General features: G+C 38.6%; 1 protein-coding gene across 1 annotated transcript in view; it reads right to left on the bottom strand.

The window, feature by feature from the left end:
• Nucleotides 1-1,370: 1,370 nt before the first annotated feature.
• SLC41A2 (solute carrier family 41 member 2) overlaps nt 1,371-27,361 on the bottom strand; it is a 577,519-nt gene continuing 551,528 nt past the window's right edge. Inside the window, exon 11 of the mRNA XM_053716958.1 lies at nt 1,371-4,088. Within this exon, the coding sequence (XP_053572933.1) occupies nt 3,903-4,088 (186 nt within the window). The 3' untranslated portion in view covers nt 1,371-3,902. The remainder of the gene's footprint in view (nt 4,089-27,361) is intronic.

The raw sequence follows: 27,361 nt of genomic DNA, 5'->3' as shown, positions 1-27,361 counted from the left end.
AAGTCACTTCTGTGACATAGTCTAATTGAAAGCAGAAATGTGACGCCCTTTTCAACAGATGTCTAAAGAGCCCTGAAAATAGCAGAGAATTCTAGTACATTTATTGGCAACTCCACAATTTAATTAGGAAGAGAATAGCTCGCCAAACCCGGCGTGCATGTACCAGACGGCATATGTGCGCTAGCCTGAAAGCCAAAGCACGGGAAAAACTAATGCTCCAGAGTGCACAAAAAAGCCAGACGTTCACAATCCCGAGGGCTCATAAGCGCTAAACTGATGTGTGCAAATCCGAAGGCTGACGCGCTGTAAAAAATTTAAACTAACAAAGCTCGCCATGAAAAATCCAACAAAGGGGAATAATATATAGATTCTGTCCCAAGAGCCTTATACAAAAATAAACATATAACTATAGATACCCACATAAGGCTATAGAGTGTCATATAGATAAAAATATGATACTTACCCCAAGAGACACTCATCTACCAGTAAACAGGTAGAAAACCAAACCGGTATTGAAACTTATCAACAGAGGTTATGGAGTAGGAGTATATTGTAGATCCATAGGAGAAGTCCATCAATTATAAAAGGTCTGTGACAAATTTTCCCATGAGGTGAAAAAAAGAGCCACTGACCAAATACATCAGTCTGACAAACACTGTATTCTGAGGGGAAAATGGACCTCAACATAGACTGAAAACCCCTCTCTCTGTAGAATCAAATTCACATCTACATTCTTCAACAAGCTCCAGCGGAGGCAAAGAGAAGACTGAGATACCTGTTAGGTGGGAGGGGTTTTATAGAACTCTTGGGGGTTTGGAAATCTTTGCCTCCTCCTAGTGGTAGGGAAGAGTAATTCCCAGGAGTAATGGATTGTGGACTCTCACCACCTGTATGAAAGAAATGTAAAGTTTTTTTTTGTCCTTTAAATAGTCTCTGATATTTATTGTATATTAGACATATAAAAAATTTGAGATTCGGTCCCTTAGTTTTCTATAAGATACCCATACAGTATGAAACTGAATGTTTGCATTCAATCATCTGATTGGTTGCACAAAATGAATGAATGCTGGCAAAACTTTATTGTTTGTTTGCAAAACGAATGAACGCATTTTTGCACATATCTATTACATGCACGAATCCTATCAGGTTGTGTTCATTACAGATAGCTGCTTTAACTGTCCTCCTGAGCCATGGTTTTATGAAGCCTTAATAAAGTTTGTGTTTTTATGGAATCTTTGGAGTGAGACTACTACTTGTGCTCTTCAATACACATTTACACAGGGATGTGAAGGATTCACTCACATTTTCATAATACTTTTCTGTTATAGCATAGTCATAGCTTAGAACCAATGAATGACAAAACAAATGTATAACATCAACTCATACAGATATTTATTGCCAGTAAAAAAGACATTGTTACCAGTATGCCATATTGGCCCATTTATTTATTCCATTCTTGATTCAACCAAATGAAAATACAAAGTTGCAAATTTACATAAATTTCTAAATAATGACATTAAATAACAGATGCAAATGTACAAATATATTTGGTTCAATATTCTTGATCATGCACCTATAATTAACACCTTTGGAAATTGATGTACCAATTAGAAGAGATTTAACCTACTTAAAGGGGAAAAAAATCAGCATTAATTGTAAACAGTACTTCACAAAATATACTGAATATAGAATACCTTAAAGGGACATGAAAAACATTTGTTTTCTTTCATTATTCAGACAGTGCATTCAATTTTAAACAACTTTGCAATTTACTTCTATGATCTAATTTGCGTTGCTCTCTTGGTATCCTTTGTTGAGAAGAATAGCTAGGGAGGTTCAAGAGCTTGGAGGTAGCTGCTAATTGCTGGTTGCACATATTTGCATCATCATTGCTTACTGGAGTGTTCAGCTAGCTCCCAGTAGCGCATTGCTGCCTCTCCAATAAAGGATATCAAGACAATGAAAGCAAAATTCATAATAGAAGTAAATTAGAAAGTTGTTTAAAAGTGTATGTTCTACCTGAATCAGAAAAGAAAAATGTTGGGTTTCATGTCCTTTCAAAGGGATATGAAACCAAACATTTCTGATTCAGCTAGAGCATGCCGTTTTAAACAACTTTCTAATTTACTTCTATTATAAAATTCTTTGTTCTCTTTGTTCACTATATGACAGCAGTTTCACAAAAATCTTATCTATTTGCAAGAGATGGCAGCACTATTTCCTGCCATGCAGTGCCACAGACACCTAGCCAGGTATCTCTTCAGTAAAGAATAACATGGGAACAAAGCCCATTTGATAACAGAAGCAAATTGAATTTTTATTTTAATTGTATGCTCTGTCTGAATCACAAAATAAATGTTGTGGGTTTCATATCCCTTTAAATGCACAAACATCTTAGCAAAAAGAAAGTTGGCTTTTTCAAAAAGTTCATGTACAAAACAAAGGAAACTAATTTGTCTTGTGAGGCACTTTTACATAAGGGGATTGTGTGCAGCAAAAACATATCCCATTTACATGATATAGCACCAGTAAATATCTATATCTATAAATAGTATACGGTTTATTATTCATTTTGTAGATTAGTAAAACTGTCAAGTCCCATAAACATAAATAAGAAATTATTATGCCTCAGAAGTACCATTATCATTAATATATATATAAATTAACTTAGCCCTACAGTAATAAGCTCTACCTTTATTTGAATGTGATTATGAGGCTTCCACAAGCAATATAAATACACAGCTGCTTGTGGATGATAACGGAATTGCTAAAAAAAAAATGATCAATAAATTAAATCTACAAATGCAGAATTTCAGTGGAATTAACCAAAAAACACAATAAATGACCTTTAATTACACAGAGAATGTCACATAAAAACTATGCAAATTCTAAACAAACACATAAAACTATATCACAGGTTTGTAAAATAATATGTAACTATACTTTGACACAGATTAAATGAATTGCAGTTATGCCTTAAAGTTTATGTCAAGTTTGATGAATCAGCGCCCGGTTTTTAAAAATCCTATTAAAAACACGGGCACTTTCATTCATCAAACTTTACATTTCACTTGTTTTGTTAAAAATAATCTTGAAAGCCGCTCCAGCGCTTCCCCCTCCTGCCCCTCATCACGTCATACATCAGCAATGACAAATACGGCATTCTCCAATCACGGCTTCCCCCCTCAGGGGAATCATTGCCTAAGGCAACGCCGTGATGGGAGGAAGCCGGATTCGCCATTTTTGACATATGAAGAGGCTTGCGACGGGCGGGGGAAGCGCTGGAGCGGCTTTCACGATTAAAAGATAAGTAGTTTAACAAAACAAGTGAAATGTAAAGTTTGATGAACGAAAGTGCCCCTGGTTTTTTGGGGTTTTTTAAAAAACGAGCACTGATTCATCAAGTTTGACATTCACTTTAAATCATAAAATGTAACAACAAGTTTAAAGAACACGTCTATAAAAAGACACAGTGATGAATGTGTATACACATAAAGAACATACATATTTTTTGTAACATTAAAATGAATTTGAAGATATAAACATAAAAATGCTTTGGTGAAATGTACGTAATATATCTGGTAGTTATACATTTAGACATAGGAAGTTATTTAAGGTGCATTTTCAGCATATTTTGGCAAGTAAAACAAAACATGACTTCTCCTATTTCCTGTATAATGTATTATATAAATGTAGCAAAGATAAGCTTTGGAAAATATTTTTCCTCTTAATATATAAAACAAACAAACAAACAAAAAAAACATGGGTTTTGTCTCTTTTTTGGATTGCTGATGAATTAATAATTTTCTGTTGGTGTTTTTTTGGGAATTATGTCATTAAATTTAAACTAAAATGGTTGGATAAAAAAAAAAAAAAAAGAAAGAAAGAAAGAAAAAAAGGGGTCAGTCTCCAACATCTCCATCTCGGTCCCCAATAAGCCACAGAATATGAAAACTGCTTGCAAGTAATGCTGTGCCCAATAGGTCTCCCAATGCGGTGAGATAAGGAATGGAAAAACTGTCTGGATCTTTTCCTTTTCTCCAAATGTGATGCACCATCCAGTCAGCAATCCATAGCAGAGCAAATACCTGCAGTGTTAAAGAAATAGAACACAAATTGTCTGAGTAATCAATGACTTGAGTCTTTCAGCTATACGACAAACAGAACGTTCAGTAGGGCACACTCCATTCCAGAGGCTTACCTTTTGGAAACATCCTGGATTATATTAGAGACAGACCACGCTTTATTCAAGAGGGTGTAAAGCTGGGACTAACATACTTTAGATAGGTGACTGATTTATTTACTTTCTACTAAGAAGACACCATTCAGAAGAGTGAAAAAAAGGGCTTTCAATTACGTGTTTTATGGAAAAAATATTAATTACATCAATGAGATTGCTTTATTTGGAAACTAAAAATACTTACTGAAGTAAAGTACTTATATAAAGAAAAATAAAACAAAATAAGTTATTTAAAATTATATTTGAAGAAAACTTTTTTTCCAAAAACTTAGGTATTATTTAACTAAAAATATAATAATATAATGACTTTCACATTTTTTACATACATGGGTGATATGTATTTATCATCAAGACAAAAATGTTGTATACAGCACCAATAAATAATGTAATATTTGACTGTAGTGTTGGTGTATGAACATAGGTGTCTTGGGAGGAGACAATGGTTAGACCCATGGTGTACCCCCCCCCCCCAAACTCAAATCATCCCTCTCACTGATCAATGTATGTGTGTATTAATGTACACATATAGGTGAATACACGTTATTTAATTTGTAGGTCTTTGGCATTAGCAATTATTAGTGTACCCTCTAGTCTTGATTTTTGGACCCTGCATATAACTCTATGAAGGAAGGTGAAGTACAGTGCGCTAGTGATGTTTTTTATACAAGCTTCATAAAATGCAAAGATGTTTTATTTTTTTGTTTTTTTTTTAAATATGTGATAATATGCATTAGCAGCACTACACTTTTTCTCCTTTAGCATTGATCTGACATGACAGGTGATTTAATATGATTTAATATGATCAGGAGGTGGTATATTCTGATGCATTTTCATTGGTGGCCATCAACAAACCCAAAGAATGAAAATTTCAAGAGAGATATTAGTGTAAAAAAAAAAAAAATGTTCTAATTGTTCATGTGTTTAACCCATTCAAGGGATGTGCCAGGACCGCCAATTAATAAAATTAACAGCAGGCATACATGTGTATGCTCCAATCACAGATTTTAATCAGATTTACACTCTCTCCTGCAATTCTGTACATTTAACAACGTAACATCTAGCAGACATTGATACAGAACATACCTCCCCTGTACACAGCTACAGACAAGAATGTAATACACATTTATTTTTGGCAGAAGTTTAAAAACAAATAAATAATATTCAAACAAATGTATAAATGCAAAATTGGAAGTGAACACACACAAAACTGTGGCAAAACTACATAAATGTAAGGAAACAGGTAGAATATAGAAATAATTAATTTTGAAGCTTAACGAAATATTTGTAAGGAGGAAAAAAAAAAAGTAAAAACTAAAATTAGTTTTTTAGCTAATTTATTTTTATATTACAGATTAACTGACATATTTAGCACCATGTAATAAAGAAAGATCATTATATCATGTCAATTCTAAATTACATATTGTATATAATACCTAGAGCTCTACATATTTTTTTCAACAAAACTGAAAGTTGTAGTAAATTATTTACTTCTGATCTCAAATCTTTTGTTATTTATACAAATAGCTGAATGCACGCACTGTTTCCTGGTAATTTTTTCAATTCTTAAACTGGAAAATCTAATTCATATAAAATAAAAAAATAACATTCATATTGATAGTGCTACTTTATATATTATATTATATACTGGTTACCCGACAAGAGAGAAAAATTGTATTATGTTTAAGAATAATTAGCTCGTTAAGGCAAAAATAGAGACAGTTTTTCATATTCAACCTTACTTTAATTAAGTAGGAAAACATATTGTATTAAAGAACAATGGTGAGAGTAAAAAAGATTCTCCATCTCTAATTTTATTGTACTGAACCGTTTCATCAAGCTTTGGAAAGCCATTTCATGCTTTAACAAAGATGTGGCTTGTTATTTGATATTATACTGAATCAATGTTTTTCTTTTTCTTTTAAATAAAAAGTATATTTCATCTTATTTCAGTAATATATCTTATATATTCCTCATAAAGAGTGTTAATGGTCAACTGAACTGATATCTGCAAAAAAGGGGGAGATTCTACGTAGACAAATAGATTTTTTTCTGTTCATACAAAGTAATACTTAAATTCCAATGATATTTTACATAAACAGTGTTGCTGTTTACACTTAAAAAAAGTATTCAAAAGTTGTTTGGACAAACGGGCCTTCTTCATAAGTCCAAAGTATAGCCGTGTTAATTATGCATCAGTTAGGTGTGCTGACTCAGGTCCAAAGAAATTTATTTAAGAATGTCTGTTTTCTTTGGAAGACCATACTAGGGAATGTGACTCCACTCTTTCTTCTCTCTGACAAATGAAAGTCTGTGCACTTATGTGCTATATACATCACCGCAGTATATTTCACATACATGTATTCAGTTTAATGTGGCTAAAAGATGCTAAATTTACTAGGTCTATAAAATATGCTAGAAACAAGTTGAAATGAAGAAAAAAAAGTTATTTTTATGTACAGCGAGTCCACAGAGGATACCAGCTAGTTTGATTACCTTAGTCTCAAGGCAATGCACATTTTATAGCTTACATATTTAATTTAAAATTTAATGATGTAAGCAGCAGTCATAATGAAATGCCCCTTCAAATAGAAGAATATATGATAAAGCAGAAGTGTCCAAACTTCACATGGTGGTCATATTTTATGAATACTGCTACTAGATTTTATATATATATATATATATATATATATATATATATATATATATACACACACACACATACACATTGTATTTCTCTCTCTCTCTCTCTCTCTCTCTCTCTCTCTCTCTATGTATATATATATATATATATATATATATACAGTATATACACACATTGTATATATCTATACTAGAAAAATGACATTGATTTGACTTGAAAGTACCAATATCTTTCTGAGTTATCTGTGATCTGTTTCAGACCCAGAAAGACGTACACCAGCTCATTATCTATCTCCTACATATTCATCAGTACAAATGTGCTACTAGAAGAATAATATTCTTAATATAAGATCAAAGTACTGAAAATATCCTCCTTGTTCAGACACCTACAGTAATTATCTTGCAGATGTAGAGTGCCACATACAACCTACCAGAAGATGTGGTATAATATGTTTTTATTGCAGTAGCAGTCTAACTATTAAGGAGAAATAGTACAAAGAAAAGCAATGTAGGATATTTCTCATTCACAGTATATGATTTAATTGGCATCTAAAGACATAGACCAGTCAAATTTGAAAAATATGTCATAGTGTGGATTAATTCCAATATCTAATGATGTCACAGAACTAAATCTACCATAGTTTACAAACTAGTTTCTACCTCTGATTATTTAAATATAAGTGGATGATTATTAATTTTAGTTACCTTCTTTGTCTTTTGCATATTACTTTTTCAGAATTAGATGATTTTTAACTTGTTGTTTAACTAATAAACATTTATTATTACCAATATAAAACACTAATCAATAATTGTTAAATCTCACTGCAAAAAACTGAAACACTGCCAGGTGTTATTTCGTTATATATTAAAGAGATAATATTGATATTACATGATCTATATTTGGAAGTTGCATACAGTTTATTAATTATATTTTTTGTAAGCTTATTTTACGATTTCATTATAATGTATGACAAAGGTAATGTTGTATATTTCTGAGTCTGGGTGATCACACAGGAAGATATTTGCATAACTTGTTTTTTCATTTTTTCATAGTGTGATTTTACGCATTCCATGGTGTGGCTTGGAGAACGTAAATGGTGTGCTACACTGTCCTATACTGTGAATTGACAGATCTGGAAAGACTATTCCATGGTTGATGATTAGCAGACAAATATATTAGGATAATTTGATGGGTGGATGTCATGGCATCTTTATAAATAAAAGTATTCAAATAAAAGAACCATATGAACATTTTGAGAGATTCTACCATAAGAAATGTTTTTTTATAACTGATCAATAATGCCTTGCTGATGAGCATTATTAATGATACGATTATATTTACTAAAAAATAAAAGTGTCATATAAAGATACAGCCTCTTGTAATTATTTTCATTGTTTAATTGTTTTCTTGCCTCTTGTATATACAGGTCACATGGCCACAACACAATATTGCCATCCTGGGCTCCCTTTCAGCTCTAGTAACATTATATTCTTAGGGAGTCAATTTCAATTTTAAAATATCCTAACAGCCTAGATTCAAGAATGTTGTAACTCTTGGAGAGACTGAGCAGGGTGGGGAACACATTTAGGTTTCTTTTTCAAACTTTCCTAAAATCTTGTGTTGCAATTGATACAGATTCCTTTAAAAAAAAAAAAAAAGGCTACAATCCTATCAAGTTGTGTTAAATCTGCATAGGCATACTAAGTATGAAAATACTTCTAGCAAATAGATATGTTTTTAAATATTATTATTTTAATTTTTGTTGTTGTTGCTTTGGAGGTGTCTTCACTTAATGCAGAGCTGTCTAGTTATCAGCTAGGAAACCGGTGACACCTTCTGTTGCCAGCACAAATAGCAAATAGAGAATTCTTTTTTTGGTGAGCTAGTTTTACATCCCCAAATAGTGTGGAGACCCATTACTACATTTTCTTCAATTATAATTATATGTTTTTTTCTTAAATGGATAGGAAAGTCTAAATTAAATTTGCAAGAATCTGATAGAGCATGCAATTTTTAAGGCACTTTTAAAATCACTTCTATTTTCAAATGTGCTTTGTTCTCTTGGTATCCATTGTTGAAAATTAATATGCACATATCCTACACTAGTGAGAGCTTGCTTGTGATTGGTGCCTGCATACATTTGTCTCTTGTGATTGGCTAACTAGATGTGTTCAGCTAGCTGCCAGTAGTGCAATGTTGTTTCTTCAACAAAGGATAACAACAGAATGAAGCATATTTGATAATAAAAACTAAATTTGAAACTTGTTTAAGTTTTCATTCTAACCACAGTTTCGCAATATCAACTTGCCATATTAGTTACAAATGTTTAATCATATCTATATAAAAAAAGATTTCTTTACTACTTAGCTCAATGCAGCAATTGAAGCATTTTGTAATATATTAACATTTACTGTCTTTTGTTAATTTATAATATCTATATTTAACATTGTTCGAGATAGGTTTGTGCCCTTCTTTTCACATTTGTTTCCTCCTAACAATATTAACTGTTAGCAATAGTAACTAATTTCATCATGTTTGCCATATTTGTTACTGTCTACAAGTATAGAATTAATGTTTTTAATCACCGTTACATTTTGAAAGGCAACTCCCACAACATGGACTTACGGCTACATGATAGATAGTGCTGACATCATTACTTTAACCTCACAGTTGATTGGTTATCTTTCAAATGCAACGGTTCTTTTACTTGCGCACTAAGTCTATGAGTAAGCGCCTTGTGGCGTGACACGCGTAAGACAGTTAAGCCCTCTCCTCTCTGTTATGTGTCTTTTTTAATTTTGGAATAAAGACTTTTTCACTGTTTGCTAGGTAGCGGCTTCTTCTTTGACTTAGGATTTGTGCGGTCAGTCCACCGCTTTTTTTCTGGCTCCATGCAGCCCCTGTCTGGCTTTAACCCGTACTTTCTCACACACAAAGGTATTCTGTGTATTTATCTTCCTTTGCCAGTACTGCAATGTTGATCCTTCAACAAAGCATAACAAGAGAAAGAAGCATATTTGATAATAAAAAGTAAATTTGAAACTTGTTTAAAATTGTATGTTCTATCTGAATTATGAATGCAATTTTTGGCGTTTCCAGTCCCTTTAAGTTATATTTTAGAGTACTTTGCCTCATTTCTCCATGTTTTGGTCTATATTCCTAAGAAAAGAGGACATCTTGCCACCCTATCTCTAAAAATGAAACCACACTACACCTTAAAGGGACAGTATACTGTAAAATAGTTTTTCCCTTAATGTGTTTACAATTGCTTTTTTACCAACTGCAGATGAAAAAATGTATGAAAATGAGCTCTTTAAGGTTTATTTGTGTATTTTAAAGCTCTGATTTTGTGTTTTGAAGCCACAACCTAATAAAACGGGTTGATCTTGTAGGTATAATCAGGTCTCATTACTGTATCACATTGTGTACATATACATGCTTCGTTATCTTATATCTGTCCATAAAACAATCACCAGTACTTGGAGAGAACAATGGAAAATCAAAATTTTATTACCTTATCTCTGCTATATCCCACTGGGAGTGTAATTTCTTCTGCTGGCAGTGTTTACAAAGCTTATCTATAGCTTAGACCTGCGGCCAAAAACTTTCCGAATAGGTGGGGATACCACATGCTAAATCAACTATTTAAAATGCTGATATAAGGGTAAAGGAGCTACTTGTAAACAATTTAATACACTCCAGCAGGTAAAGTGGATCATTGGAAACAAATTAAAGGGGAGAACATTTTTGAGTAAACTGTCCCTTAAAGAAAATATTTAAACTTACCAAGAAATCAATTTGTTCAAAGTGATAGGAAATAAAGTGTCTTGTGTCCACTAAAGTGTGTGGAAACTTCATAGAAAAGAAGCAATTTCCCAAAAGTAAGTTATTAATATAAATATGTGTCTTGTTTTTTTATATTGTTTACCATTTACAACACACACTGATGGGTTAGTACCAAAGCAACACACAAGATGGCATGAATGAGAGAACTAACACTAACTGTAGTTGGCAATTGGTGCTTCCCCTTCCATCCCCTACTCTCCTGTAGAAGACCTGGAAAGCAGCTGTCCATTTGTAGTCGGTGTACAAAACACTATTACAATTTCCCATTTCACCTTAGTGCAGTATCTGATTGTCCAGAGCAAAGGAAAAAGTAACATGAATCTTACCAAGCCTTTCAAGGACTTTATCTATGAAGTGCTCTGAAACAGCAAAACCCTAATTTTGCTAACAAAGCGATGCTTTTAAAATTATGTTAAAACATTTATTGTACGATTGCTGTCTTTTACTTCGCATAAATAAAAAACAATAAGTTTATGTCAACTAGACACTGGGCACAAATGTTCAACTCAAAGTGAGTAACAATGCATGGGGCATTGGATGACCAAACCAGACTCTTTCAGGGAGACTGTATAAAATAAATCTCTTACACGCAATGCGCCTTCACCTAGGGTAGCTATGACACCAGCCCCGAACTGTAACCGTTCTCAAAAAACTTTGTAAACAAGTCACTCAATGGGAACAATTCACAAATGATACCAGCAACCACTCAGCAAATTGTGCACATATCAATCATGGTGTGGGTGCTCCCATTATAGTGTGTATATAGCAGTCACACGCAGTAGGTGTTCCTAGCACAGCGTGTCTATTCCAGTCACACTAACTAAGGGATAGCTTCCAGAGGCGCACACCGGTTGCTGAATTACAGTAAGTCCCAAGCTTTTCTATTTACCATATTATACAGTGTTAACCGAGCGTTTACCCTGCTCTGTGCCCGCTTTATATACCCACTGGGCAAGCGGATAGCAATTGCTCTGAGCCTGTGACTGGCATAGCAGGACACTCATGACCTTGTACAGGCAAAGCGTGTGGTTTCCTGATGCTAATATATCTTCACGTCACGCATATTTTATGTCTTTAACTAACATTACCAACTAATTACATTAACCAGTAGTTTAATCTCTATATGCATTTGCTTGATATATCCACTATAGTCTCAGTGCAGTATGGATTAAAATTGCTTCTGTCAGATGCTTCGGTTGCGAGTGTATTTGAGTAGAAACGCCAATGTCACTGAGTGGTAATTGCACGGTCAGTGTAGCATTATTTTATTTCTTTTGTAAGGGATGTCCTCTCACTCTGCTCTTATTTTGACTCTTATAAATGCTTTGTAAAAAAATGCGTGCCCCCTCATGAAAAAAAAAAAGCCCCTCTATTTAATTCGTTCTGGAGCCGAGTCTGCTTTGTACAGGAAAGCTCAGACAAACTGCAGCAAAAGCAGCAACAGTTAGATCTAATGTAGTCTCGCTGGTGGAATAGAAATAACATTTTGTATATATCAAATACAGGAAAAAGCCGTCAGTATAAATAATAAATGCAATTTGAACAGCTTATAAAACATTTTTTTAAGGAGGTTAGTTTATGTATTTTCCATTTTAAGCGGATATAATAAGTGACACATAAGTGTACCTCTATGGATGTAGAAACTGCTTTTCTCTTAATTAAAGAAATAAGGATCCTAAAAATAAATTATTATAGTGAAACATTTCTAATGCTATGAACCAAAATATGTCAACTTCATTCTGTTAAACAACTTGTTTCATGCTATGTGACTGCAAACAAACAACCTGATAACATAAAATGCTGACTTTGTGACACGTATATATTTCCATACTTACCTGAAGACAAATGACAAATTGTTTTACTGCCGGCAAGCAACACCATCCAAAGTACCATAGTGAAAACATCCATCTGTTCAATATTAACTGCTCCTGGCAAATCACGTCTTAGGAATGTAAATGAACCGTATTTGAAAGCAAACTAACCATGATCCTTTATTACTACCACTGTCAAGACCATTTTTGATTTACATACGCATTTAAGCAATTAGCTGCAAATAGGGCTGCAACTCATTACCATGCCAAGCGTGACAGCCATCTGACAGCCAAGGGGTTAAATCTTTCTTTTTTTAACACACAAAGGAATTGGCTTTAGAATTTAACAGTTGCAATTCTAAGTTCCTTTCTTGATCAGCTGAAGTTTACATCATTTCCCAATTTATTTCTAGATTTCAGCAAGTATTAAATATGGAAAATAAATGTGAAATCTACCACAGAGCTGTCTTTATTTGTTTGTGATAATGTAAGAGTAAAAGGAAATTTATGCTTACCTGATAAATTGATTTCTTCTACGATACGACGAGTCCACGGATTTCATCCTTACTTGTGGAATATTATCCTCCTGCTAACAGGAAGTGGCAAAGAGCACCACAGCAGAGCTGTGTATATAGCTCCTCCCTTCCCCTCCACCTCCAGTCATTCGACCGAAGGTTATAGGAAGAGAAAGGAAAAGCTAAAAGGCGCAGTGGTGACTAAAGTTGTAAATAATAAAAAACATAATCCGTCTTAAATTGACAGGGAGGGCCGTGGACTTGTCGTATCGTAGAAGAAATCAATTTATCAGGTAAGCATAAATTTCCTTTTCTTCTACAAGATACGACGAGTCCACGGATTTCATCCTTACTTGTGGGATACAATATCAAAGCAACAGGACACGGATGAAAGGGAGGGACAAGACAGAGACCTAAACGGAAGGCACCACTGCTTGAAGAACTTTCCTCCCAAAACAGCCTCAGAAGAAAATCCGCTTCCCAGTTCTCTACTCCTGGAATGTGGATTGCTGACAGATGACAAGAGTGGGCCTCCGCCCAACGGATTATCTTGGATACCTCTCTCATCGCTAAGGAACTCCTTGTTCCCCCCTGATGATTGATATAGGCCACAGTCGTGATGTTGTCCGACTGGAATCTGATGAATTTGGCCGAAGCCAATTGAGGCCATGCCTGAAGCGCACTGAATATTGCTCTCAATTCCAGAATATTGATTGGAAGTAGAGACTCCACCTGAGTCCAAACACCCTGAGCCTTCAGGGAATTCCAGACTGCACCCCAGCCCAGAAGGCTGGCGTCCGTTGTCACTATCACCCATGAGGGTCTGCGGAAGCAAGTCCCCTGGGACAGATGATCCAGCGACAACCACCAAAGAAAAGAGTCTCTGGTTTATTGATCCAGATTTATCTGAGGAGATAAATCCACATAATCCCCATTCCACTGTCCGAGCATGCATAGCTGCAGCGGTCTGAGATGAAAGCGAGCAAACGGAATGATGTCCATTGCCGCTACCATTAATCCAATTACCTCCATACACTGAGCCACTGATGGCCGAGGAATGGACTGAAGTGCTCGGCAAGTATTAAGAATCTTTGATTTCCTGACCTCCATCAGAAATATTTTCATGGCTACCGAGTCTATCAGAGTTCCCAGGAAAGGAACCCTTGGAACAAGTGAACTTTTCTCTATGTTCACCTTTCAACCGTGAGTTCTCAGAAGACAGCACTGTGTCTGTGTGAGATTTTGTCAGATGATATGTTGATGCCTGGATCAGAATATCGTCCAGATAAGGCGCCACTGCTATGCCTCGCGGTCTTTTAACCGCTAAAAGAGACCCTAGAACCTTTGTGAAGATTCTGGGTGCTGTGGCCAACTCGAAGGGAAGAGCCACAAACTGATAATGTTTGTCCAAGAAGGAAAAACCTTAGAAACTGATGATGATCCTTGTGGATAGGAATATGAAGGTAAGCATCCTTCAAATCCACGGTAGTCATATATTGACCCTCCTGGATCATTGGTAAAACTGTTCGAATTGTCTCCATCTTGAAAGATGGAACTCTGAGAAACTTGTATAGACACTAGAGGTCTAAGATGGGCCTGAAAGTTCCCTCTTTTTTGGGAACCACAAATAGGTTTGAGTAGAACCCCTGTCCCTGTTCCAATTTTGGAACTGGACAAATTACTCCCATGGTAAAAAGGTCTTTTACACAGCGTAAGAACGCCTCTCTTTTTATCTGGTTTGCAGATAATTTTGAAAGATGAAATCTCCCTCTTGGGAGAAAGTCCTTGAATTCCAATTGATAACCGTGGGTCACTATTTCTAGTGCCCAGGGGTCCTAAACATCTCTTGCCCAAGCCTGAGCAAAGAAAGAAAGTCTGCCCCCTACTAGATCCGGTCCCGGATCGGGGGCCGCCCCTTCATGCTGTCTTAGTAGCAGCAGCGGGTTTCTTGGATTGTTTACCTTTATTCCAGTTCTGGTTTGGTCTCCAGACTGACTTAGATTGGGTAAAATTCCCTTCCTGCTTGGTGGAGGAAGAGGAAGCTGAGGGTCCTCCTTTAAAGTTCCGAAAGGAACGAAAATTATTTTGTTTACCCCTCATCTTAACAGACTTATCCTGAGGTAGGGCATGGCCTTTACCTCCTGTAACGTCAGAAATAATTTCCTTCAATTCTGGCCCAAAAAGGGTCTTACCTTTAAAAGCTAAAAGCTTAGTCTTTGAAGAGACATCAGCAAAAAAAGATTTGAGCCACAACGCTCTACGTGCTAAAATAGGAAATCCTACATTCTTTGCCGCTAATTTAGCAATTTGAAAAGCGGCATCAGTAATAAAAGAAGTAGCTAGCTTGAGAGCCTTAATTCTATCTAAGATGTCATCTAATGGAGTCTCAACCTTAAGAGACTCTGAGCCTCAAACCAAAAAGCTGCTGCAGTAGTTACAGGAACAATGCAAACCGTAGGTTGTAAAAGAAACCCCTGATTAATAAATAATTTCTTTAGTAGACCCTCTAATTTCTTATCCATTGAGTCTTTGAAAGCACAACTGTCCTCAATGGGTATAGTTGTACGCTTAGCTAGAGTAGATATAGCTCCCTCTACCTTAGGGACCGTTTGCCATGAGTCCCGAATGGTGTCTGAAATGGGAAACATTTTCTTAAAATTTGGAGGGGGAGAAAACGGTATACCTGGTCTATCCCATTCCTTTCTTATAATTTCCGACATTCTCTTAGGAACCGGAAAAACATCAGTGTAAGTAGGTACTTCTAGATATTTATCCATCTTACACAATTTCTCTGGTGGAATTACAATAGGGTCACAATCATCCAGAGTCGCTAAAACCTCCCGAAGTAACAAGCGGAGGTGTTCAAGCTTAAATTTAAATGACATAGCGTTCCGAATCTGTCTGAGGTAAAACATTCCCTGAATCTGAAATTTCACCCTCAGACAGTAATTCCCTGACCCCCAACTCCGCACTGTGAGGGTACATCGGAAATAGCTAAGGCGGCATCAGAGCATTCAGTATTTACACTAATACCTGACCTACTGCGTTTACCCTGCAACACTGGTAATTTAGATAATACCTCAGTAAGGGTAGTTGACATAACTGCAGCCAACTCCTGCAGAGTAAAAGAATTAGACGCACTAGAAGTACTTGGCGTCGCTTGCGTGGGCGTTAAAGGTTGTGACACTTGGGGAGAATTGGATGGCATATCCTGATTCTCTTCAGACTGAGAATAATCCTTAGGCACACTTTCTTGACCTAATATATTGTCTTTACAATGTAAGGCTCTTTCAGTACAAGAGTTACAGAATGTTAGAGGGGGTTGCACAATAGCTTCTAAACACATAGAACAATGAGATTCAGATTCCTCAATGTCAGACATGTTTGAACAGACTAGTAATAACCACAAGTCATTTAAACACTTATTTATTGCTTAAAATAAACTTTTGAAAAAACGTGTACTGTGCCTTTAAGAAAAGAAAAAGTGAACAATTTTTCCCAAACTGCTTAAATAACGTTAAATTATCTTCAAATTTAACTAAAAATCGTTGGATTATCCAAAAATTACAGCACCCCAGTAATAAGGGGAGAAATAAGGCTTTAAAGTACTTAGATCAACAACTTTGTCATTTATAGTGAAAAATACCCTCTGCACCTCGCCACAGCTCTGCTGTGGCGCCTACCTGCCCCCAGGGTACCTCGAAACAACTTTCCAACACTCCAGACCAGATTGCACAGTCCAGGAGCCACCGGAGTTACTGCTTGCTGCTGCCTAGTCTGAAGGAAGTGTGCATCTGAGCGCGCGAAAATAGGCCCCGCCCCTTAAGGTCGATGCCGAAGTAGGCCCAAACACAACCGCATCGGAAAGCGGTTTTACACCTAAGTCATCAAGAAACAGTATAACCCCTCAAACACACCAGTAATAAACAGGTTAATGCCAAAAAATAAAAACGTTATGCATCATTTTTCTTTGTGTCTCCCATAGGGTCACATAATGCCCATATAATCTCAGCTATGTATAAACAAAAACCAGGGACTCCAGTAACACCCTTCTTTGTAAATAGGATTACTGCTTACCCCATTCCCAAACAGGAAAATAAATGTCAGCCAGTTCGGATATATCAAGTCTCCTCAGAAAATAAAAGTCTGCACATACCTTAATGCTGCTTGTAGCATGAAACCGGTCTCCACACTGAAGATGTCTCATGGTTACCTTCAGAAGTCTTGTGGGAACCAGCGTGGATCTTAGTTACAACTGCTAAGATCATCAACCTCAGGGTAGAAATCTTCTTCTATAACCCCCTGAGGAAAATAGTACTCACCGGTACCATTTAAAATAAAAAACTTCTTGATTGAAGAAAATTAAACTAGCACCTCACTTTACCTCTTCCTAGTATAACACAGGCAAAGAGAATGACTGGAGGTGGAGGAGCTATATATACAGCTCTGCTGTGGTGCTCTTTGCCACTTCCTGTTAGCAGGAGGATAATATCCCACAAGTAAGGATGAAATCCGTGGACTCGTCTTATCTTGTAGAAGAAAATAAATTATGGCTAATCAATAAAATGGTGGAAGACGTTGAGGTTTTCTTTACAAACAGGCATGACATGAATGTTGATAAACTGTAAACAAGCAGTGTACCGCAGGGACTGATTAAACAGATTTGTTCCTAGGTGTAAGGGTTCAGTAACTCCTATATTGTTTATATAGCATGGCAAATACATATGAAGGTGCAATGCCATTTAGACCCAACTTTAAGGGACAGTGTACAGTAAAAGTTCCTATTGATCTATTGTATCTGCTGGAGAGTACTAAATTCTTTACAAATAGCTAATTTAACATAATTTTGTTACTTGAAATATCTGGTTTTACACATATACCAAAAATATAAATACTGTAGCATTCTCAATACATAAACAAAATACAACAGCAGAAATACCCCCATAGTTAGAGAGTCCAGCCCATGTAAAAGAGTGTTCCTGCAGTTGCTGTAAACTGTAACAATATACACTCTATAAAAGTCTATGCCAGAGTTCATGCAAAGTATAGAACATGTGTGTTTTGAATCACACTGCGGCTGCTCCTCTTTGACCATCCGGTTAATGGTAACAAAGTCTCAAATATATATATATGAGTAAAAAGTAGAGTATATCACTGACAGGCAGTGATCATTAGCTTTTAGAAGAGGATCTCACACACTGGTAAAGAAAAAAATTATATATATATAGTATAGATATCGTTAGATATAATTTAATGTATACACAAATAAAATTACATACACCTACAGGATAAGGGACAGAAATCAATAATAATAGTAGTAATAAATCTCTATTAAAACAGGTAAACAATCCCTAAAGTAAGACAATGAGCCCCACAAGCAGCTAAACACAGAACAACTACAAGGACGGAATAACCTTTCCCAAGATATTCCTATAAACAAAACAATATGGACAAGAAAGTGGGAGCTGTGAAAAGTGCTAAACGGGGTAGCACTGTATCACTTAAAGGGAAGTATAATGAATAAAAATAACAAAACAAAAAAAAAATCACAAAAAAAATATGCTGTGAAATATTAATAAATAGCCGGACAACAGCATTTTTTTTTCTCTCACAGCTATATGTTGTGCAATGGAGAGGCACAAGCAGGTCTGCCCACCATTACACAACATGCTGAGCCACCTACTGGATGCAAGTGGTTAAGATTATTGCATGGCCCATTAACTGCTTATTTGAGGCAGTCCTATTTGGGCTGAACCAATCCAGCGAGAGGCATTAGTAAGTGGAACATAGGGTTGGGGCTGGATGTTAAATAATATAAAACAAAACAAAAACGGAAAAAAACAACTTTCATATATTTTGTTGCTGTCCTGTGAACCTGCTAGCTTTGCTAAAGTGAAAAAGAGAGTTCTGTTCTTCCCCTCTAAGTGCAGTGGAATGTGCCACTGTCACTTCCTGAATCCTTATACAGAGCAGGAATAGAGGCACAGAGAGCAGTGTTTCAGCCACATCTTATTAAAGTAAGATTTTACTGAAAGGGATTCTGTTAGTGAAAATGATAATTTAATGAATGTGGTTTAGTGTTTTTTTATTCTTTTACAGCAGGGTCGTTTTTGTATTTTGCTTACTCAAACTTTACACCCACTAACTTAGCAGCTTGCCTCTGTACTTCACACTAAATTATAGACTAATTTTCTGAACTCTCTGTAGCTCTGCTGTTTTATTACTTTAAAATGCAGTGCCCCCCCCCCCCTTGTGTGTGTCTCTCTCTATCTATCCATATCTCTTCTTATGTGTTGTTCTCCCCCATGGTCTCTTTCTCTCTCTGTCTCTCTTCCTCCCCCTCTGACTCTCATCCCTTATGTAATGAAAGAATCTATAAGCATAATTTGCAGCATTAAAGTAAAAAGTATGTTTTAAACATATTTTAATGGGCATGGATTTCTAGATCTCATAATCAGAGCAAGCATTGTGTTATCTGGCAAGAGTTTCTGTTACAATCCTTTTAGACTAAAATCAGATGTTTACTAAGTTGACCAGTTTTCCAAGACACCATTTAAAGGGACATGAAACCCATATGAAACCCATATGCAAATTTAAATAACTTTCCAATTTACATCTAATATCTAATTTTCTTCATTCTTTTGATGTCCTTTGTTGAAAATCATATCTAAATATGCTCAGTAGCTGCTGATTGGTGGCTGCACATAGATACCTCATGTGATTGGCTCACCCATGTGCATTGCTATTTCTTCAACAAAGGATATCTAAAGAATGAAGGCGTATCCTAGCCACTGCCTCACCAGCCTCTGACGTCACTGCACGTCACTGCCGGACAATACATGAGATCAAGAAGATCCCTTTTAAATCTCTAAAATCAAAATCAGCATATACATCACATAAATAGATACTATTACATAAATGCTCATAAACAGAGTTCACACTATATGGGATATATATAAAAGGGTGATAAAGTCCAGAAAGCAAACGCCCAAAGCGCCTATTTTTAAAGGGGTAAGCAGAGTGTGGAAATTATCCTCCTGTTTATCAATATTTCACAGCATTTTTTTGTGTGATTTTTTTGTGTGCGATTTTTATTCATAATACTCCCCTTTAAGTGATACGGTGCTTCCCTATTAAGCGCTTTTCACAGCTCCCACTTTCTTGTCCATATATATATATCATAATTTATGCTTACCAGATAAATTCCTTTCCTTCCTGGCAGAGTCCACAATTTAATTCCTTACTGTTGGGAAATACAACACCTGGCCACCACGAGGAGGCAAAGACACTCCAGCCAAAGGCTTAAATATCCCTCCCACTTCCCCTATCCCCCAGTCATTCTGCAGAGGGAACAAGGAAATCAAGAAGAAACATGAGGGTATAAAGGTGCCAGTAGAAATAATATAAAAAGGGAGCTGCCCAACAAAAAATAAATTACTGGCGGGGTTGTGGACTCTCCCTGTCAGGAAGGAAAGGAATTTATCTGGTAAGCATAAATTATGTTGTTTTCCTTCCATAAGGCAGGTAGAGTCCAAAACTTCATTCCTTACTGTTGGGAAAACTATACCCAAGCTCCAGAGGACACTGAATGAATAACGGGAGGGAACAGAAAAAAAGAGGCAGACCCTATTCTGAGGGCACCACAGCCTGCAAAACTTTTTTCCAGAAAGCTGCTTCAGCCGAAGCAAACACTTAAAACTTGTAAAATTTAGAAAAAGTGTGTAAGGAACACCAGGTAGCCAGCCGCATAACAAATATGATCCATTGAGGCTTTGTTCTTAAAAGAGGAAGCCACTGCTCTAGTGGAATGAGCCGTTATCCTCTCGGGAGGCTGTCGTCCCACTGTCTCATAAGCTTAGCGGATGACACTCCGCTAAGATAGGACTTCAAGGCACAAACCACATCTAGATTGTGAGTGTAAACGTTCCTTTGCAGAAGGAGGATTAGGACACAAGGAAGGAACAACAATTTCTTGGTTAATGTTACGATTCAACACTACCTTAGGGGGGAACCCTATTTTAGTGCGAAAAACTGCCTTATCAGCATGAAAAAACAGTTAAGAGGGATCACATTACAAAGCAGAAATCTCAGAAACTCTGCACGCAGAGGCAATAGCCAACAAAAAAAGAACCTTCCAAGATAACAATTTTATGTCAATAGTATGCATAGGTTCAAATGGAGCCTGCTGCAAAAATAAAGAACAAGATTGAGGCTCCAAGGCAGAGCCCCAGATCTAAACACAGGTCTGATCCTAGCTAGAGCCTTAACAAAGGACTGCACATCCGGACACTCAACCAATCTTTTGTGCAGTAACACCGACAGGGCCGATATCTGTCCCTCCAGGGAACTAGCAGATAGGTCCTTCTCAAGTCCATCCTGGAGAAAAGATAAAATTCTGGCAACCTTAACCATATGCCAGGAAAAGCCGCGCACTTCACACCAGTAAGTCCTCCACACTTTATGGTAGATACGACGAGTAACTGGCTTACGAGCTTGAACCAGAATGTTGATAACACTCTTAGAAAACCCTCTCTTGGCTAAGACTAAGCGTTCAATCTCCAAGCCTGAGAGAATCTAGATTTTGAAGAATGAAGGGACCCTATATCAGAAGAACTCTGCGACAAGGTAACCTCCACTGAGGAAATGAGGACATCCACACCAGATCCGCAAACCATGTCCTTCACAGCCACGACGGAGCAAGCAGAATCACAGATGCTCGCTCCTGCTTGATGCGAAACACCACACAGGGGAGAAGCGGTAATGGAGGAAAAAACATAAATTATGCTTACCTGATAATTTAATTTCCATCGATGGGAGGAGACTACACTGCTCCATTCATTACTTGTGGGAATTAAGAATCTGGCCACCAGGAAGAGGCAAAGACACCCCAGCCAAAGGCTTAAATACCTCCCCCACTCCCCTCATCCCCCAGTCATTCTGCCAAGGGAACAAGGAAAAGTAGGAGAAATATCAGGGTATAAATGGTGCCAGAAGATTAATATAAATTTAGGTCCACCCACCAGAGAAACGGGCGGGTGCAGTGGACTCTCCTCCCATCGATGGAAATGAAATTATCAGGTAAGCATAATTTATGTTTTCCATCTTAATGGGAGGAGAGTCCACTGCTTCAATCATTACTTGTGGGGAAAAATACCCAAGCTCTAGAGGACACGGAATGAAAAAAAACGGGAGGGTAAAAGGAGGCGGACCCTATACTGAGGGAACCACAGCCTGCAGAACCTTTCTCCCAAAAGCTGCTTCCGCTGAAGCAAAAATGTCAAATTTATAACATTTGGCAAAAGTATGTAAGGAAGACCAAGTGGCCGCCTTACAAATCTGCTCCATAGAAGCCTCATTCTTAAAGGCCAAAGAAGAGGCCACAGCTCTAGTCGAGTGAGCCGTAATCCTCTGAGGAGGCTTGTGTCTCACTGTTTCATATGCCAGAAGGATCATACTCCTCAACCAAAAAGACAGAGAAGTGGCAGAGGCCCTTTGCCCCCTGCGCTTCCCCGAATACACAACAAATAAGGACAAAGTCTGTCTGAACTCCTTAGTGGCCTGAAGATAAAACTTCAATGCCCGAACCACATCCAAATTATGAAGTAACCTCTCCTTGGAAGAAGAAGGGTTAGGACACAAAGAAGGAACTACTATTTCCTGATTGATGTTATGACTTGACACTACCTTGGGAAGGAATCCCAATCCAGTGTGAAGAACAGCCTTATCGGCATGAAAAACCAAGTAGGGAGGCTCACATTGCAAGGCCGCCAGCTTAGAGACTCTGCGTGCCGTCAGGAAGATCTGCAAGCTTCTTATGCAACAGTACAGATAAAGCCGAGATCTGTCCCCTCAGGGAACTGGCGGCAAGACCCTTATCCAGAACGTCATGGAGAAAAGTAAAAATCCTGGAAACCCTGACCTTGTGCCATGGGTATCCTCGTTCCTCACACCAGGACAAGTAGGTCCTCCACTCCTTGTGGTAGATGCGTTGAGTGACCGGCATCCTGGCCTGCACGAGAGTGTCAATCACTCTTTCTGGAAATCCTCTCTTGGCTAAGACTAGACGTTCAATCTCCACGCAGTCAGCCTCAGAGAATCGAGATTTTGCTGTAGAAAGGGACCTTGAACTAGCAAATCCCTGTGACAAGGTAACTTCCACGGCGGAGATTACGTCATCGCCACCAGATCCGCAAACCACATCCTCCGCGGCCACAACGGAGCAATCAGAATAGCCGAAGTTTGCTCCTGCTTGATGCGGGCCCCTACCCTAGGTAGAAGAGGTAACGGTGGAAATATGTAAATTTGGCTGAAGTCCCAGGGTGCCACCAAGGCATCTATCAGTTCCGGCCTGGGGATCCCTGGATCGCGACCCATATCTGGGTAGCTTGCAATTGAGTCTTGACGCCATGAGATCTATCTCCGGCGTCCCCCATCTGCTGCAGATCTCCGAAAACATTGCGAGATGGAGGGACCATTCCCCTGGATGAAACGTCTGTCATCTTAAAAAATTCCCAGTTGTCCACAGCCGGAATGTGGATCGCTGAGAGCTTACAATTGTGAGTCTCTGCCCATTCCAGAATCCGAGAGACTTCCCTCATGGCTAGGGAGCTTCTCGTCCCCCCCTGATAGTTTATGTAAGCCGAGGTAATGTTGTCCGACTGGAATCTGATGAATCTGGACGACCCCAGAAGGGGCCAAGCCCTCAGAGCGTTAAATATCGCTCGAAGTTCCAAAATATTTATAGGTAGACTCGACTCTTCTCGAGTCCATCTGTCCTGTGCCCTTCTGGCACCCCAAACAGCTCCCCATCCTCATAGACTTGCATCCTTGGTCGCAATCTCTGGATGGTCTCAAAAAGGATGTCCCCTGAGACAGCTGTCCCAGTCGGGTCCACCAAGATAGGGACTCCCTCACCGGTCTGTCTAGAGACATCTGTTGGGATAGATCTGAATGATCGCCGTTCCATTGTTTCAACATGCACAGCTGAAGAGGTTTAAGATGGAACCTGGCGAATGGAATGACATCTATGCTGGGTACCATGAGCCCGATCACCTCCATACACCTGGCCACAGATGTCCTGGAGGATATCTGAAGAGCTAGACAGTTGGACGCAAGCTTGCAACCTCTGATCTGTCAAGAATATCTTCATGGCTAAAGAATCTATTATCGTACCCAGAAATTCCACCCTGTTGCTGGGAACCAATGAACTCTTTCCTTTGTTTATCTTCCACCCGTGTGATCGAAGGAGAAGAGCTCTCAAGTGATCCTCTGCAAGACTGTAGGATGGAGCCTGGACCAGGATATCGTCCAGATAAGGTGCCACCGCAATCCCTCTGGCTCTCGCCACTGCGAATAGAGCTCCCAGAACCTTTGAGAAGACTCTTGGGGCAGTCGCCAGACCAAACGGAAGGGCCACAAACTGGAAGTGCTGGTCCAGGAAGACGAACCTTAGAAACCTGAAGTGATCCCTGTGGATTGGAACGTGAAGGTAAGCGTCCTTCAGGTCTATAGTTGTCATGAATTGCCCCTCTTGCACCAGGGGCAAAATTGACCTGATCGTCTTGAACGATGGAACTGACAAGAACTTGTTTAGGGCCTTTAGGTCCAGAATTGGACGGAACGTGCCCTCCTTTTTTGGTACCACAAAAAGGTTTGAATAAAATCCCAGACCTCTTTCTGCCGGAGGAACTAGGACGATTACCCCCAGAGATGAGAGATCCTTCACACACCCCAGGAAGGCATCTCTCTTTTCTGATCAGGAAGATATGTTTGACAGAAGGAATCTGCCTCTGGGCGGATAAGACTTGAAACCTATTCTGTAACCCTTATTCAATCAATGGTCGGTCAACAGCACTTAGATAAAAGTTTACTTTATTGAATAGAGATAAAACAAAGAAAGTGACGTTTCAGGGTTGCCCCTTCAATCATAGCATGAAACGTCACTTTCTTTTTATTTCATCTGTATTCAATAAAGTGAACTTTTATCTAAGTGCTGTGGACCGACCATTGATTAAATATATGTTATTTTGGGAGTTTGGCAGCTACCCCCGGGTCTTCACGAGCACTTTCCACCAGAAACTGTATCACTGTGAGTTTATCCTGCAACCCTGGGATACGACCTCCAGTACCCAAGGGTCTATAACATCTCTTCTCCAGGCCTCTGCAAAGAGAGATAGTCTGCCCCCTACATGATCCAATTACGGACCGGGGGCCGCCCCTTCATGCAGACTTTGACTCAGCGGGTTTCTTGTGCTACTTGGACTTGTTCCAAGAGCTATTTGGCTTCCAAGATCCCTTGGATTGCCCTGACTTTGCGGCAGGCTACTGACGCTGACACTTGTCCGTATGAATGGAACGAAAAGCCTTCTTATCCTGAGGTAAGAAGGCACCCTTGCCACCCGTGACCGTAGAGATGAAAGAATCCAGGCCCGGACCAAACAAAACATTTCCCTTCGAATGGGAGGGAAAGCAAATGAGACTTATAAGTCATGTCAGCAGACCATGACTTTAGCCACAGAGCCCTGCGGGCTAAAACAGAAAACCCTGATGTCTTAGCATTCAGGTGAATAATCTGCATGTTAGCATAACAAATGAACGAATGAACGACTGAGCCACCCTTAAGGCCTTAATTCAATCCAAGATTTCATCGAGATGAGTCTCCACCTCGACCATCGCTGCTAGTGCGTCACACCAGTAGGTGGCCGCACCCGCCACTGCGGTGACTGCCGTCGCCGGCTGAAAAATGAACCCCGTAAGTTGGAACATCTTCCGCAACATGGACTCCAACGTAGCAAGCACCTCTTTTAGCAGATAGCACAAATGCTCCATCTTAAACTTAAAATCAGGCTCCTCCGCTGATGGAGGCCTAGAAGTAGCCGATTCCGTCGCAGAAGCGACATCCTCCGAGAATTCAGAGTTTTCCTCCTCAGTTGAAAATCTGTCCGAGACATCCAGCGGAGTCGAAGACCCTGAGACGGATAGCAATGCCGTACCTTCCGCTTAGTAGGGCGAGGGATTGTATTTATGGCCGCAGAAACCGCCGTCTGTAATTAATCTGTGAAGTCTGGAGGCCAAAGGGCCCCTCACGTGGGAGGATTAGTAGTGCTCTGGGGGACTGCTTGTGTAATAGGAGATGAATGCAGGGAATGCACCTCGCGGGCGGAGAACCCTCGGAGGTGGACGGCTCAGTTGTTAACATCGAAAAACTTATTAAGCTTACTAGCCTTCTTGGGAGTAACTATGACCATTGAATCAGAATCATCCAAGGTAGTCAAAATCTCCCTGAGTAACAAACGGAGGTTCTACAACTTAAATCTGAAAGAAACCACCTCAGAATCAGTCAAAGGAGACACACTATCAGAGTCTGAAATTTCACCCTCAGACGCTACTGAAATATCTTCTTCCTCAGTCCTATGAGAAGGAACATTAGATAAAATTGCAACAGAGTCAGAAGTCCTTCTGCGTTTACCCTGTAACACAGGAAAAGCAGACAATGCATCAGATATAGCAGAGGATATGTGAGTAGACAAATCCTGTAAAGAAAAACTAGCCTGAGACGACACGCAGGGCACTGCATGAGAAGAGGAGTGAGACTGAGAGGAATGGGGAGAAAGCTGAGCTACAGCTTGAACAGGAGGCTCCTGAACAACAGTCTCCTTAGAAAATTAAGGCTCTGTATCAAAGAGTCTATCCCTGTACTGCATAGTCCTCTCTATACAAGAGGAACAGAAAGGGATAGGAGGCTCTACATTAGCATCTAGACATAAATTACAGGTCACAGCCTGCAAGTCCTCCTGGTCCACTGTACACACGGTTAAATAGAAAAATTAAATGTGACTGAAAAAAACGGCCCCAAATAAAAACGTTTACTGTCCCTTTAAAAAGACGTGTCAAAAAACAAACAGACTAAACTTAAAGTGAAAAACCTCTAAAAAACTTTTCCCACAGCACCTCTACACCTCAACAACAAACTCTTGCTGAGGTGCAAACCTTACCCCCTCCAATCAGAAATCCGGCTTCAGAAAGAAAAAGACTGCTCCCGGTCTGCGCACACTGTAAGATACAGACCACAACGAAACTTTAAATGCACACTACGGCAGCTTCGTAGCAACGAGGAGGAAAACGCGTAAAACCTTGCGTCAAAGAAAAACACTGCCCATCGTGGGCATGTCTCACCACCTCCCGGTCGGCATTAGACTAAAACAAACAGCCACCGGGAGAAACTTTAAAACATAAATGCCTCATCCAGCATTGAATATAAAAATAACACTGCTGTGAAAAACACAAAACGGACCACAACTCCTGAGTA

Source organism: Bombina bombina, chromosome 6 (assembly GCF_027579735.1).
Source record: "Bombina bombina isolate aBomBom1 chromosome 6, aBomBom1.pri, whole genome shotgun sequence".
NCBI lineage: Eukaryota > Metazoa > Chordata > Amphibia > Anura > Bombinatoridae > Bombina > Bombina bombina.
Note: the sequence above shows the minus strand (reverse complement) of the source record. Positions and strands in the feature narration are given on the sequence as shown.